Source organism: Hesperophylax consimilis, chromosome 2 (assembly GCF_061612785.1).
Source record: "Hesperophylax consimilis isolate HC1 chromosome 2, BYU_Hcon_1.0, whole genome shotgun sequence".
Taxonomy (NCBI): Eukaryota; Metazoa; Arthropoda; class Insecta; order Trichoptera; family Limnephilidae; genus Hesperophylax; species Hesperophylax consimilis.
In genome coordinates, this window is record NC_142837.1 from 33,538,333 (window position 1) to 33,552,750 (window position 14,418).

The window sequence follows — 14,418 nt, forward strand, 5'->3', positions numbered from 1 at the left end:
CTTAAAACTTTATTCCAAACATTATTTATAAAATAGTAATATCTTTTCATGCACATATAGGTTTGTAGATAACGCTACAAACTTTGAATACATCACGATTACATTCTTTTAACAACCGTCGAAAAAAAACCCTTCACTTCGGCTGTGGAAAGATTTTTATGGGTCTCTTCAAGATCTGGTCTCATCAAAAAGCATTCCCAAAGATGACATAGGCCACGAGGAATTTATTTTCCTCGGGACCTCCTGCGCGGAGTTGATGTTATTAAAAATACTTGTTGAAATCCATGTTGAAATTTAGCTTATTTCGGTATAATTATGTTGTGTAATAATCAAATTGTATTATTCCATTTAGTTGATGAAAAGAGTTTGGGCTATTTCGGTATGGGGAGGGGAAGGAAAAGCATTACATTCACCACTTAAATTGCATTACATTTAAATCTTTCAGTGGAAATGGGCTAGATTGGAAATGGGCTATAGATTATGAAGGTATATAATGTATTATATTACGTTTTATATGTTTTACATTACGTGAAAGAAAATAGTGTTCTATGTTTTGATTTGCTAATTTTATAAATATATTTATTTCAAAGCGTAATTCCTTTCCAGGGCCTGTAACTGCCAAAAGGGACACAGAAGATGACATCGACGTCAAATTTGGGAAAATTGGTGATTCATTTTCTATAAAAAAAACATTGAGCATAGACTCTTCTGTTGCAGGAATTTTGTTAACACATTGTCGTCGGCGTCGGGACACGGCATTTGCCGTTTTTCGCGGACTGTCGGTCAACTGCGGGACACGGCAAATGCCGTTTTTGTCGACTGTCGGTTTTTGGCGGGAAACGGCATTATACGGGTTTTTTATCAGCGTGAAATAAAACGCCTTGAAGGGTAATTTGCTACCTGACCTACCTAGGCGACAGTCTGTCGACGTTATTTGAGATGCCTTGTCCGGATTGGCTAGTGTGCCGCTTGTAAAGGCGTCGCCAGAAATCTACAGTTTTTATGCGATCTCAATCTCCAGTTTAGTTTGAGTCAGTTTGAGTCATTTCACGTATTGGACTATTTTTCATACCGCTCGCACTGTTTTGTTTACTGTTTGGTATTTTATTATTTGAAAATATTATCATTGTATAGGACTTTATCCCTACAAAAATGTCTTTACAAGCCAATGATACATGCACTTATGTGATGGATTATCAACATATGAAGTGTAATTCCTTGAAAGAATAAAAAATACTATTATTCATATTTATTTATTTATTTATTTATTGGATGATTTATATAGCGCCGCTTTTGTGAGATATCACCTCAGTGGAATGGGCTCTTCAATTAGACGAGGCAACCGCAAAAGACTCTTTTTTGACAAGAAGCAATTAAACTTATGAGTTATTTAGTAATTTTTCGAAGAAAACTTCTTCTAACTGCTTTTCACTTTGTGATGGCATTATTTATTTTTTATTAAAACACAAATAACATTGTTTACATCACTTTATTTCGATACAAAATCTCAACATGTTTCATGAACCAAGTTCACTTCATCAGGAGCACAAGTATACTCAATGAAACATGTTGAGATTTTGTATCGAAATAAAGTGATGTAAACAATGTTATTTGTGTTTTAATAAAAAAAAAAAAAAAAAAAAAGTTATTTAGTGTTCGCCTTCGGTCTTAGGCGACACTGTTCAATATTTACGCGATCAGATTTCACACATCCAGCGATTGTAAAATTGCGGGCATGGCAAATATATATTATTATTTATTATATAACTATAGAAATTGTATCAATTTTAAGAAAGCGATATATTTTTGCGCTAATCGCGAAAAACACCCACTATGGGCTAGAGTCCATTGTTTGAAGCGCCCGACTACAAAGTGTTAACAAAGTTATTAAAGGTTTCCGAGGTTGTAATGAATGTAAATCATCTTGCATTGGTGATCCATATGATCCCATGAATTCTTTCATGTGAAATCGCGAGTACTGTGCCACAGAGAGGCTTTGCCTGCATTATCCGACTAACAACTTTGCTCTCAATGCTCTAGAAATTCACGATGTCGTCGAGTATGTACTAAATCATAATTGCGAAAATTTGCATCTTTTGCCTATTATAAAAAAATAATGCCAAATAATACGTATGTTCCGGTTGGCTTAATTATTAGGATAAGATATAAGGATTTAATGGGAAGAAATGGTGGTCCTAATTAGTTTATTTTATTTGTCTGGCTTTTTTTTACTTGCTCGACATCATAATGAATATCTTTCAACACCTCCTTTAAAATGTGCTTTGTACTCGAATATACTTGTATTTACTGTTTATGTATTTTTATATTGCTTGGTACACCTTCTAAATGTGTTTTGTGCTTATATATTCTTGTATTTTCCGTTTCTGTTCTATATTAATACATAAATAAAAATGTACTTGAACATTTTAAGACATATTTAAGCCAATACAGAATAATACACATATATATATATATAAACCAATAGTTAAGAAAGAAAGAGATAGAAAATCAGAAAGAGACAGTGTCAGTTGCGGGAGGGAAGTGGGGGTGGGGAGTTTGGGATAACAGGAAACATACTTATTATAGGGCTGATTGGTTTATTTATGGGCTGAATGTTAAATTTAATTGATTATTGATGATTTCAGCCTTTGAATTAACTGATTTTTTTATTTCCAATGCTTCCAAATTGTTAAGTCGTAAGCGTGGCACGGTTAAAAGTGTGATCTTTATTAATTAGATATTATTGATAGTAAAATTCATTTTAATATTTATGAATACCTACCTTCACAGACACTATAATCCATAATACGTCCAACCACCCTATTTCCCATAAACATTCGGCATTCCACTCTATGATCCACCGTTTAGTCACTACTCCTTTAACAAATGTTAACTACGCTAATGAGTTAAGTACAATTAAAATAATAGCACTTAATAATGGATATGAAATAGGTCTTATTGATAGAATCCCTGCAAAAAAATTAAGATGTATTGCCATAAATAAATACGTCTACAATAGTCCACTAACTCTCAACAATAATAACTCTAACCAGCATTGGAGAAGAATTTTGTATATTAATAACCTTTCCTCTCCATGTACAATTAAATTCCCACCGCTACATTTTTTATAAAAGGTAACTATCTGCATTTTGGAAATTTTAATTTTAGCATTCTTATTTTCAACTAAGTACCTAATATGAAAATTCGCTTTCGATTAATGGGATGACAGCCTTTTACAATAATTTAATAAAGCGTGACCCACAGACATAGGAATTAATAGACGAGAAGATAATGGCGAGGGGTAAAATCAACTGTTGAAGAACGAAGGGCGTAAGACTGACTGTGATTCGTCAATAAATCAATCTGACAGTAAATAGGCATCTCGCATTATAATATCACCATTTACTTCTTAAAAGTAAAATCTGCTTTTGAATGAATAGACATTTTTATATGGGAGCGCAAATTACTCACCACGTTATGAACAAATTTGCGAAGTCCAAATTCGGCAAAAAAATTCGGTTCTATTTTCAGAGTCGAATATTTCGTTTAAGTATTTAGTTAAGACACTTTTATAAATGTTCATAATTTACTTCCCAGCAACCAACCAGCTTTGTGTTTCGCGTCCAGACGTTTCTCAATGTGATAGTAACAACTGATTCATATTATACGATGTGAATATGCTTAAAATAAAGTAAAATAATGCTTATATATGGAATGTAATACGACAATTGGGTTTATTCTCTTTTTCACATCTATTTTTACAAGTTTTCATAGTACAAGTCAACATTTTGCCGTGTTATTTCGTAAAATGAACCGATGATGCCTCGACCATAGTTCGCACAAGAATGATGACGTCACATTTTCAAATTTCACTTGAGGCCATACGCGAGCCCAGCCGGCTCCAATGGAACCGGTATGGGGAGTGGGGATAATACGCTTTTAATCACTTAGGGCAGGTCTACTAATATTCATATGTCTATGGCGTGACCACTGACCAGCTATACTGAATATTTCCCAAAACATTAAGAAAGTTTTTTCAAAACGATGACGAGGGAGAAGAAATTGTTCCATGACTCTATCGATTTATTATTTCTACATTTTACAGTAATTTGTGTAGGTAACTTATTAAAGTTACATGATAAATTATATGCATGTTAATCTGACTCTTGACATTACACGACTATATATTATATTCATGTTATTCTGACTCTTGTCATGACACCACTCACTATTTATTTTTGTGTTTGATTCACTTGATTGTGCCTCTTCTTCCTCAGCCGTCCCAGACTTATTCTACCATTAAAAATATATATAATGTACACAATGTTACCTTCTTTAAAAGTATATTATGTATACTGCCCTGGAGGCATGGTTGGCTTTGACCTTATATATTTAGTGATCTGGTGAGGAGGCACGGAATGAAAGATGTTGTCGTGAAGGTCAGAGTGTTTATTTTGTGAGTCAGGGCCGTGATGAGAGTGGGCGTAGGACTGATGTTGTATTCTCCGGATGCTGGCTGTGATGGCTGGTCAAGCGCGGGTCTGTGAGTCGACGCCGGGCGCTGGTGACCGGACTCGTTGTATGTCAGGCACTGGCGATCTTGGCAATCAGTACTCCAGTGCTGACGGGAATGCCGAAGGTGCGGTGGACCTTGTAGGCGGTTGAGCGGGAGCTGGTAGACCAGTGAGGATGCTGCGTGTCCTCGTGGTGGTCATGGTGAGTGGATGAAGCGCTGGTCAGAGACGCTGGAACCAGGGCGCTGTAATCCAACTAGCGTTGGCCAGGAACGGCGATCTGGGCCAAAGCGCTATGATGATAACCCGATGGAGTCCATGATGAGAGCCGGGAAGAATGTCCTTCGCGCAAGTGAGGTGCGCGGATTATCACTTTTTGAGCACCTTGTTAACTGATGGCGGATTGATGACTGACTGACTGCTTTCTTCACGCTGTCGCTTTTAAAAGGTGAAGAAGCTTCTGGAACAATTTGGTTGCTATGTAGAATTTTCCAAACAAATAAATAAAAGAACATCCAAGAAGCTTGTTTGGAAAAATCGGGACTTCTAGAATTTCGTTCGAATGAAGTAGTGGCGTACCACTACATATATATAGTTTAAAAAAGTTATCTGTAATACCTACATTTTTTTATAAAACTTAAGAACTTCTCCATGATGTGATGACTCATTATTATAAAAAAGAATGGTAATTTTGACTTTTTGTCATTATAGTGTTAACTATCCCGCAGCCAAGTGGGGTAGTAGCAAAGTTACTACCTTCCTTAAATTAGCTTAAATACTTACATAAACACTTAGACATATCATTTTAGTATTTTACGTATTCCTGCGCAAATACATAAGTTACCATTGATAATTGACTGAATACTTGGGAATTCTATAGTTTAAAAGCCCATAAGACAGAAAAATGCACGGGGTCGTCGGAAGTCCCACTTGATTACAGACGTTTTGTTTGGCATCTCGGCCTGTCAATAGTTAAGGGGCTATCTTGACTTACTTTAACCAACGATTGTTGATATTATTTGGAGTAAAAAGTGACTTATGCAAAGTAAAAAAAAAATTCTTCCACATGTCGTCACTGGTCACTTGGGTGGTTACTCGGCTGAGTAACCACCCAAGCCCTCACATCGATCCTAGCTGTCCGATACCTAATTTTCTATGGTTTTAGCTGAAAAAAAAGATAAACATCGTCAATATGGAGACCAAACATTTATTTTTTTATTTTTTACTCCAAATAATTTCAGCAATCACCGGTTCAATTAAGTCAAGTACATCCCTTAAAACCCCGTATTGTACTAGCCAAAGTCCCAGGCTTTATGCACAGTTTTTCGACATCTCATAAGTCACCTTCCAAACCTATGGTTTCCAAAACTAAAATATCAGATATTGGCGAATATTTCCAGAATGTAAAAATAAAACAGCACATTCAATACAATAAAATATTTATTTAAAATTGATCATTTCTAATAACCTCTCAAGGTCATAATATTTTGCAAAAATCATTTAGGATGCTTTGCTTGAAATTTTCCCTTCCAATCCTGGCACTCGGTACAAAAACCTTCCATCGTCATCATAATAACAGTCATTAACTTTGTAAGTTACCCCTCGTTGATACGCCTTTTTAGGGATTCGAATTCTGTCTGGATAAGGTGTTCCCACCAATTCTGCTTCGGCTTGTTTCTGAACGGGCAGATTAGGATTAACTTTCTGGATGTAAGTATTGGATTCTACTTGAATTTCCTCATTAGAACTGTGCAGTGAAGTTATTTCTTTCGTCGGCGTTATGATCAATTGATCATCCAGTGATATTTCAACATTCTTTTTGGCACTTGCTGAAATCTTTGATCTTAGACTGTCTAAAGTTATTCGGCCCGTATCGTGCAAGAGTTGTTTCCTTATTACAGAATTTTCTGTATGTTCTGGAGAATCTTCTATCTGCAGTAATTGATCTTTTGTATTTGCAGCTGGAAGTCTAAAGTGTTGATTTTCTGGTTTTTCGGTGGATTCAGTTGCTTTATCATATTTTGTCACAATATTTTTAAATTCACTGAATCCCATGGCTCCTGGAGACAGTTCCTTAGTATCGGCAATGGCTTTTTGTTGCCTCGGCGGTATAGTTCTTTTTGAAAATTTCATGATATGATCTTTCATTTCTTGGGTGACGCCATCGAGGGTGTCCTCTTTCAATTCTTTCCAATTCCTCAATGCTGAGTCATCGTGCCTCTTAATGCGATTGTACGAAGCGGGTTTCCAAACAACATCAAGGATTTTCTTAAAAATAAAAATATTGTACTTTAATTAATAATCACATAAAATTTTTGTAGGATGCTACAAAAGATAAAAGTTAATATTTCTTATCGGGGCACCCTTTTACATAAAAATATACACATATTATTTTTTTCATTTAAAGTTTCGAAAATAAGTGCATTAGGGCAATGATTGCAATGCTTCAGACCAAACATGTCACTGCATTCAGCATAAATAAGCCACGCGTAGGTTGAGCACACCGCTTTTCAGACTTCCCCTAGTGTTATAAACAATAGGAAGTGAGTTTAAACAATACCTCATGGATCCCCTGTCAATCTGTCTCAGAGGTACAGGTTTAAACAGGTTTAGTATCGCAACTAGAGTCTTTGAGTGATAACATAGAGACTAAATTTACGATTGTGCCGTATAAATGACGTCTACCAGTGAGTGTTATAAAAATCCAGAAAAATGACAGATACACGTCAGACAGAATCACGTTCTAGACCTCGCCAGGAACAAACGCATACGCCACTGCATTGCGCCGCATTTAATACTGTTTGTGATCTCAGGGTTGGGTGCTACTTGCCGTAACCCTTCACGTGTGACATGTCTTTTACTGAAATATTGGAGGCGCTTAAAACTGAAATGTAAACATAAATATCAAAGAACCCAAAATAAAAAATACTATTGAAAAACAACTGTTATACTTGAAAAACACCATCAATAGAGAGAAAATTGCGGATCAACAAGAAATAATTCAATTAAAGAATCAATTGCTCAACTACATTTTATAATAATTTGCTTACAATAAATACTCAGTTTAAATTCCAACTTCTTATATTTTTTGGTTAAGGCGATGCCATACGTAGTAATGCAAAATCATGTGTTTTTGGTTTGAAAATTTGATGGCCTAGAAATATTTCAGATGCTTTAATTAAATACTGCGAGTAGAATACATCTTGGCCTTTGAAATAATCGAGTATTTTTTAGATAAGTCTTTTTATAAGCCCAGAAAAAAATAATGAAAACTGCTTTAAAGTTCAAAATCTCCTACTTACAAACCCATTTTCGGTTGTGATTTTATTGTATAAGGTGGCAAACTAAGTTATTTATAAAATGATCGTGAAAAAAATTGATGATTTTTGCCTGAACATCCACAAAATAAAATAAAACGCACTTTTTGACCATGTTTTTTTCTTGCATAAATCAAAACAGGGGGATGGTGTTAAGCGGGAATTTAAACCTTATTGCCATCTACGTAAGGGTTGTTATTGACAGCGGTTCAAATTAAAATATTACACGACGTAGTGCATCGCCTTAAACCTTACACTTTCACAGCTGGTAGCGAATCCTAAAACAGCTTTATAAAAACTGAAAAAAAAAGTTTTTGACGAACGGGTGCCCCGTAGAAAATAAAAAAAACCCCACTAACTGGTTAATAGATACAATTATACATTTTACAATTTGTTGGAAGGTGTAATTATTTATAAATAAGTAATTTGTGAACAAAATAAAATGTGTAAACAATGTAAGAACTAAATTAAAATATATTAGTTCGATCGACCGATCTGCCAAATTTCAAATACTGTGTCATAGGAAGGAAAGGAGACTTCTGTTACTATTGGCCTTGTGTATCACAAACAATTCGCTCTCTTTAGAGTAAAGTGGGTGCGTTCACAAGATAATATTCTGCAGAAAATAATAAACAAACCTGGGCTCCTTCCGGTGTGGTCGGAAAAGCTTCAGCAATGGCATCCGGAGTCCATTCTTCAGGGTCTTTGGAGTGCAGATGGCGAATATGTTCCTTCTCACTCCAGGTCAAGAAGTTGGGTACTTGCTCCTTAAAGTATTTCTGCTTCACAATTTTGAAGTTGATCATTTCTCTGTGGGCTATTTCTTCTTTTTCGAACTGACGATGAGCTGAACCGACCTGAAGATTAATTTGGAAGGTAGGTTAATTATGTTACCATTTCGACGCCGCCTTTTTAACACAATCTATCAATATACAGGGTGTATCGGCACTAACCCGACAAACTTTAACCAGCTATTCCTTAGCACATTTGGAGTAAAAAATGTTGTGGGCACTTTGCTGTCCGGTAGCATTTTTTTTAAAAATTAAAAACAAAAAAATTAAAAATTTCCACACTACATCACTGTCATTGGCATTGCTTTTCGTGTACAACAGCTGTTATAAGCAAGTGTGTTGAAAAGCGTCTTCGCTCTTTCGCACACACTAAATAATAATAGTTAAAAATGAGACGAATGGTGCCGTGCCATTTCATTGTTATTGTAAAAGCGCGCCAACGTAGGTACGTACGTACATTATTCAACGAAACTCGAACAAAATATTGCCAGATGGGTTTTTAAACTTTGACTAAGGATAAAACATTGGTGACATGTGGTGAAATATGAATAATAAATTTTTTATTAAAAAAAAATGTTACCGGACAGCAAAGTGCCCATAACATTTTTTACTCCAAATGTGCTAAGGAATAGCTGGTTAAAGTTTGTTGGGTACGTGCCGATACACCCTGTTTATATATAACTGGCCCATAATGGAATAATAGGAGAATTTGAATAGAACTTTCATGGAACATGAATGTTAACTTTGAAATTTGATGAATGAACAACTGGCCCTAAGTATTTAAGTGAAACTTTATGAATGATTATAATCAATATACATTATAAAAGTAAGTGTACAAAGTGCGTGCTGCTAAAACTCAGAAACAAGGGGTGGTAGCCCTCTATCCCCCATCCATGAAGAAGGTTCCCGTTTTTACCTGAAGGGCGTGCTTTTGAAGATATAAGGGCTGAAAGTTTCGCCCTCTAGAAATTTCTAGAACAATCCAGAACATTTGAATGTTCAGGAATAGTCTGGAACGTTTGGGAACATCTTAATATATAAAAATTGTGTTTATGATTAGGTTTGTGTTCGCAAAACTCCAAAAGTAGTCGACTGACATTGGTGAAAATTTGAAAGTTTTTTGAAATTAGTGCTATTAGTGTTTAGAGATGTTTAAATAGTAGAAGAAGTTAGGGATTCCCGAGAAATACTTAATGCAATATCTCTATACCATAATGAGATACAAAGGCGAATTAAAGTCGATGTAATGTAGTTTTTTAACAGTAACATTGTGGTATACAGTAGTGAATGGTGGTAGAAGTCAGAGGCACCCGAGAAAGACATTAACAATAGCGAAGCATTGTGGGGGATCCACAAGTCTCTTTATGTAAAGAAGATTGTCTGTGGCGGGCAGGGTAAATTTGATTTTTATACATTTCTACAGTTTTGCTGTCATCAGTTCAATTCAATTTAATTTCATCAGTCTTGTTTTTACAAGAATGATGAAATTTTGCACACATGACCTTCAAAACAAGAGGAAGGTCACTGTCTATATCTGAGTTAAAAAAACTAAAGTCTGGGCAACGCCGGGGACTTCAGCTAGTAATATATAAAATATGTGACATTGGTGTAGATAAGGTAAGAAATATGTGATATCGGTGTAGATAAGGTAAGAAATATGTGACATCGGTGTAGATAAGGTAAGAAATATGTGACATCGGTGTAGATAAGGTAAGAAATATGTGACATCGGGGTAGATAAGGTAAGAAATATGTGACAGCCGTGTAGATAAGGTAAAAAATATGTTACAGCCATGTAGATAAGGTAAAAAATATGTGACAGCCGTGTAGATAAGGTAAGAAATATGTGACATCGGTGTAGATAAGGTAAGAAATATGTGACATCGGTGTAGATAAGGTAAGAAATATGTGACATCGGTGTAGATAAGGTAAGAAATATGTGACAGCCGTGTAGATAAGGTAAAAAATATGTGACAGCCGTGTAGATAAGGCAAAAAATAAGCGAAATCCGTGTAGATAAGGTAAAAAAACATGTGACAGCCGTGTAGATAAGGTGAAAAAATAAACTAATATTATATTATATTCATATATTTTCTAGGCTTCCCACATTCATCTATGCCATTTGAAAAAAACACGGAAGAGGCTCATTTTATTAACTTCATAGTATTGAATTCATAGCACGGTTTGACGAATATAATATAATAACACAATATACACGGTGTCCGGAAACTCGTAGTACAAGCGGGAAACTGGAGAATCTACACCACATGGGGAACCCAAAAAAACATAAAGTTTTTTGATTTGAGCATTTTCAAAAAAAAAAAAAAACCAAAAAAAAAATATTTTTCGGCTATTTTAGGGTTAAAGTTTTTTCTGGTGTTTAGGGTTGAATAACAGATGTTTTAACCCTGCAAAGCAGAAATATTTTATGATTACACCGGGTTAAATGAAGGGTGATTTCAAAATAATGCTTCAAATCCGAGTTTCTTCATTTGTTTTACTTTCAAATAGTTTTAATTAGTTGGGTACTTTGATCTTCAGTAATAATTTATAAGAATTTGATTAAAAAAAAAAAAAAAAAAAAAAAATCAACTTCAAACTCGATTTACTCAATAACGAAAGCTCAAATAAAAAAAAAATATACTACAAAATCGACTCCAAATGTGATGTAGATTCACCAGTTTCCCGCTTGTACTACGAGTTTCCGTACACCCTGTATATTATGTATTGACTTGACACCAATGTATTTCTGCAATTATGTAACAAAAGTCTGCAGGTTAACATAATTCATCCTTACGTTATAAAAATCAGATTCAGAGTTATCCAGGATGTCCATATCGGGGCTGGCGTCCATGTCCACTCCGTCGTTCCTCATTGCTGTTAGGCGGTGATCGACTCCGGGATTCTTTGGAGCCACCATCCGCCTCTTGGCCATTCGGTGCTGCACCGGCCGCGAGGAGCGGGAGCCGCGCTGGCCCTGCAGCAGCGAGGCACATGTGGTGATGGAGCGGCGGAAACAGGAGATCATGATGTTGCTGGGATAGGTTTAAAAAAGATGAATAACTTATACCTACTCACTTATAATCCCGGAATAAGTAAAAATACTTATCGAATTATGGTTTCGGTAGATATTTTAGATATTACACAGTACTCGTTTTTAAATATACCTAGTTCACACGAGTACAGGATAATATTGTATTGTCCCAGCTCCGAACCCATCGTCCTAGCATAAACAGAAGTTTGGGGGACAGGACAATGAACCTAGACATTGTCCTAGAGATATACGGGCAGGCTTTCTTCACACTTCTGTCTTACCCGGCGCTTCTGCACCCGGCCGCATTGTCCGCATGTAAACGCGCTTGAACAAGACAGTAAGACAATACAAGTTGCGCCACTCGTACGTATCTCGGCGCTCGCATCTCGTTTATAATTCAGTTCGTCCTTAAATAATTCCAATACATCTTGGTATAAAAGACACTATATTTTTAACAAACTCGCTCGTAATGTGTGTCGTCGTGAATCCATTTTAAGAGCATTCCGCGTTTGGACACGGTCGAATTGTTGTATTGTACCATTGTCTTGTACTGCGTGGTCGAGACTAGAGGTGAAGCGTATATACTAAAACAGATATGTCAAAGATACTTTCATACTTAGTATATGTTGTTAAGTTTTGCGCGTATTGCGTATACATAACTTGCACGGAGATATCTATAGGCATCTCGCTTACTCGTCTACATTATGTGAATACTAGGGAAACACTCTTCCTACTTATGTGAGTAAACGAGAAGGGATCTGATACCGTCTAAAGTCGCAATACCGTTTCTCGCTTACTTGCCCACGTAAATTGTTTCCCTAGTATTCAAATACTTGGACTCCACAATACGTTCGACGTGAAAGTATTTTAATACTCTCCAGTAGTTAGTATTAAGAAGAATAAGAAGTAGTTAAATTTTAAATACATACAAGCAGCCGGAAGTCGGAGTATACTCGTCGTGAGGTACCTACATGACATGAATCTCCGTTTGGGGATTTTTGTAAATTTGTGTTTTTGAGAGCTTAATAATATAATTTATGTTTTGACTTTATTTAATTATTATATTATTTAAATGGCTCCAATCCGTAGTGTTTCGTGGCATGGGACCATGTGAGGCTGAAAGTATTGAGGATGGGAAGGAGATAGGGAATAGGAAGAAGAATGTACCAGGCAATTTAGATCTGGTCAGCAACGGCTAAAGCCAATTCAAGCAACGTTTCAATTGTGAATGGTTGTCTTTCACCAGGGTGGTGCGGAAAGTATATACATAAAATAATGTATTTAAAAAACAATTGTGGTTTTTCAACTAAAGACACTGTTTTAAAAAGTAGTTACATATTTTAATTTTAGTTTCTATGATGACCTCCGTGGTCACTACCTTCAGCCTTACAAGATACCCCAATAGTGGATGCCATAGTCTCACGGTTTCCAGACGTTTCGGAGCAGTTGGAACACTTGGGACTCGCATAAAAGATTGACAAATCTTCCTAATAATTCATGTTTTTCACCTATTGACCTATTCCGAAATATTTGTCCCACCAGGTGCCAGCACGCATCTCGTCGCAGTATTTGGTACGGGAGACGTGCACTCTAGGTAGGTACAAGTGCGAAATACTATGGAACAAATATTTTTTCATACTTGTACTAGTTGTTCCTAGTATCAAGGCTAGTACGACTCGCCTCTAGTCGAGGCCGGTTACTGAGCTGGGACAGGACAGTATTGTATTATCTTCTGGGTAAACATGTCGAATTCCGTTGCATGCAAAGGCTCTTATATATTATGTTAAAATAACACTTGATTTTAACAAAATATCTAATGGACACAACTATTTAAGTCCAGGGTTTAAGTAAACATGCAAAAAATAGGTTTTTAGGGTGTAGTTTGGGTTATTTTAATAATTTATGCGTATTTCCTATCCTGAAAACTTAACTTTGATTGAGAAAAAATAAAAATATAATGTATCTTTTACCATCTCCCACCGCATTAAATAGTTATTTCTTGTAGTAATTGAGTTGAAACCAAGTGCTATTTATATATTATTTGCGTATTAAGCGTGCAGCGGCATTCGACAAATTTATCGTTTTCTGAATTGTTCTCGTGTGAACTCGGCATAAGTAGTGTAATGTGAGTGCACACTCGAAATAAAGAATTGCCATTGCGCATTTCATTTACTGATTGATTCGCTGAACATTCTTAATAATGACACATAACAGACACTGTATAATAGTTGCAAAACATTCTTATTACCTTATCTTCAAACTAATAAATTAAGGTCATAATCAATTTTTGCTTATTAGATTAACCGGAAAGCTAATATGTAATTCAATTATTCAAAATCACACAAGTTTAAGTTTAACCTCAAAAATTTGATGATAACTAGACAACGCATAGACAACGTATGAAATTTGACAGTTGTTGTCATTTGTCATAGATATACCTGGATATACCACTCGTTGGCCTAGTGATGGTGGGATCGAAATATTTTATTATCGATTTAACGCTCGGAGTTCAGCGGCATAAATAAAACACTCACTAGATCGATATCTTTGGGCTTTTTGAACCGAAAAAGTTTGTATCATAAATAAACCACTCACAGTTGGTACACTACTTCATAAATCAACTAGTGTGATTCAACTCCGACTTGATCAACTAAAATCGCTCTGTGTGTGAATGGGGTATTATCGACAAGTGTGTAATTATATCCTTATAATCTATTTTTTTAACCAACATACAAAGCTTTTTCATATTGTAAAGTTCGTCCC

The 14,418-nt window shown here is 35.7% G+C and overlaps 1 protein-coding gene across 2 annotated transcripts; it reads right to left on the reverse strand.

Moving 5' to 3' along the window:
- Positions 1-5,936: 5,936 nt before the first annotated feature.
- On the reverse strand, positions 5,937-14,069 carry LOC149425934 (uncharacterized). Of its 2 annotated transcripts, none has more exons than XM_089645201.1 (4): positions 13,904-14,069; positions 11,419-11,598; positions 8,470-8,688; positions 5,937-6,782 (listed from the first exon to the last, which is right to left on the reverse strand). In XM_089645201.1, exons 2-4 carry the CDS (start codon positions 11,554-11,556, stop codon positions 6,015-6,017), a joined length of 1,125 nt encoding a protein of 374 aa, XP_089501327.1. In that variant the 5' UTR covers positions 11,557-11,598; positions 13,904-14,069; the 3' UTR covers positions 5,937-6,014. The 2 variants fall into 2 exon arrangements, with proteins under 2 accessions (XP_089501327.1, XP_089501318.1); XM_089645192.1 differs by having other exon boundaries at positions 11,419-11,656; positions 13,904-14,068.
- Between the last annotated feature and the right edge of the window lie 349 nt (positions 14,070-14,418).

Excerpts from the sequence above, each read along its gene's own strand:
- LOC149425934 (XM_089645192.1), bottom strand. The coding sequence starts at position 11,649 with ATGATCTCCTGTTTCCGCCGCTCCATCACCACATGTGCCTCGCTGCTG. Across the intron at positions 8,689-11,418 it reads CTGAATCTGATTTTTATAAC|GTCGGTTCAGCTCATCGTCA; the intron begins GTAAGGATGAAT and ends ATTAATCTTCAG. Across the intron at positions 6,783-8,469 it reads CCACACCGGAAGGAGCCCAG|AAAATCCTTGATGTTGTTTG; the intron begins GTTTGTTTATTA and ends TTTATTTTTAAG.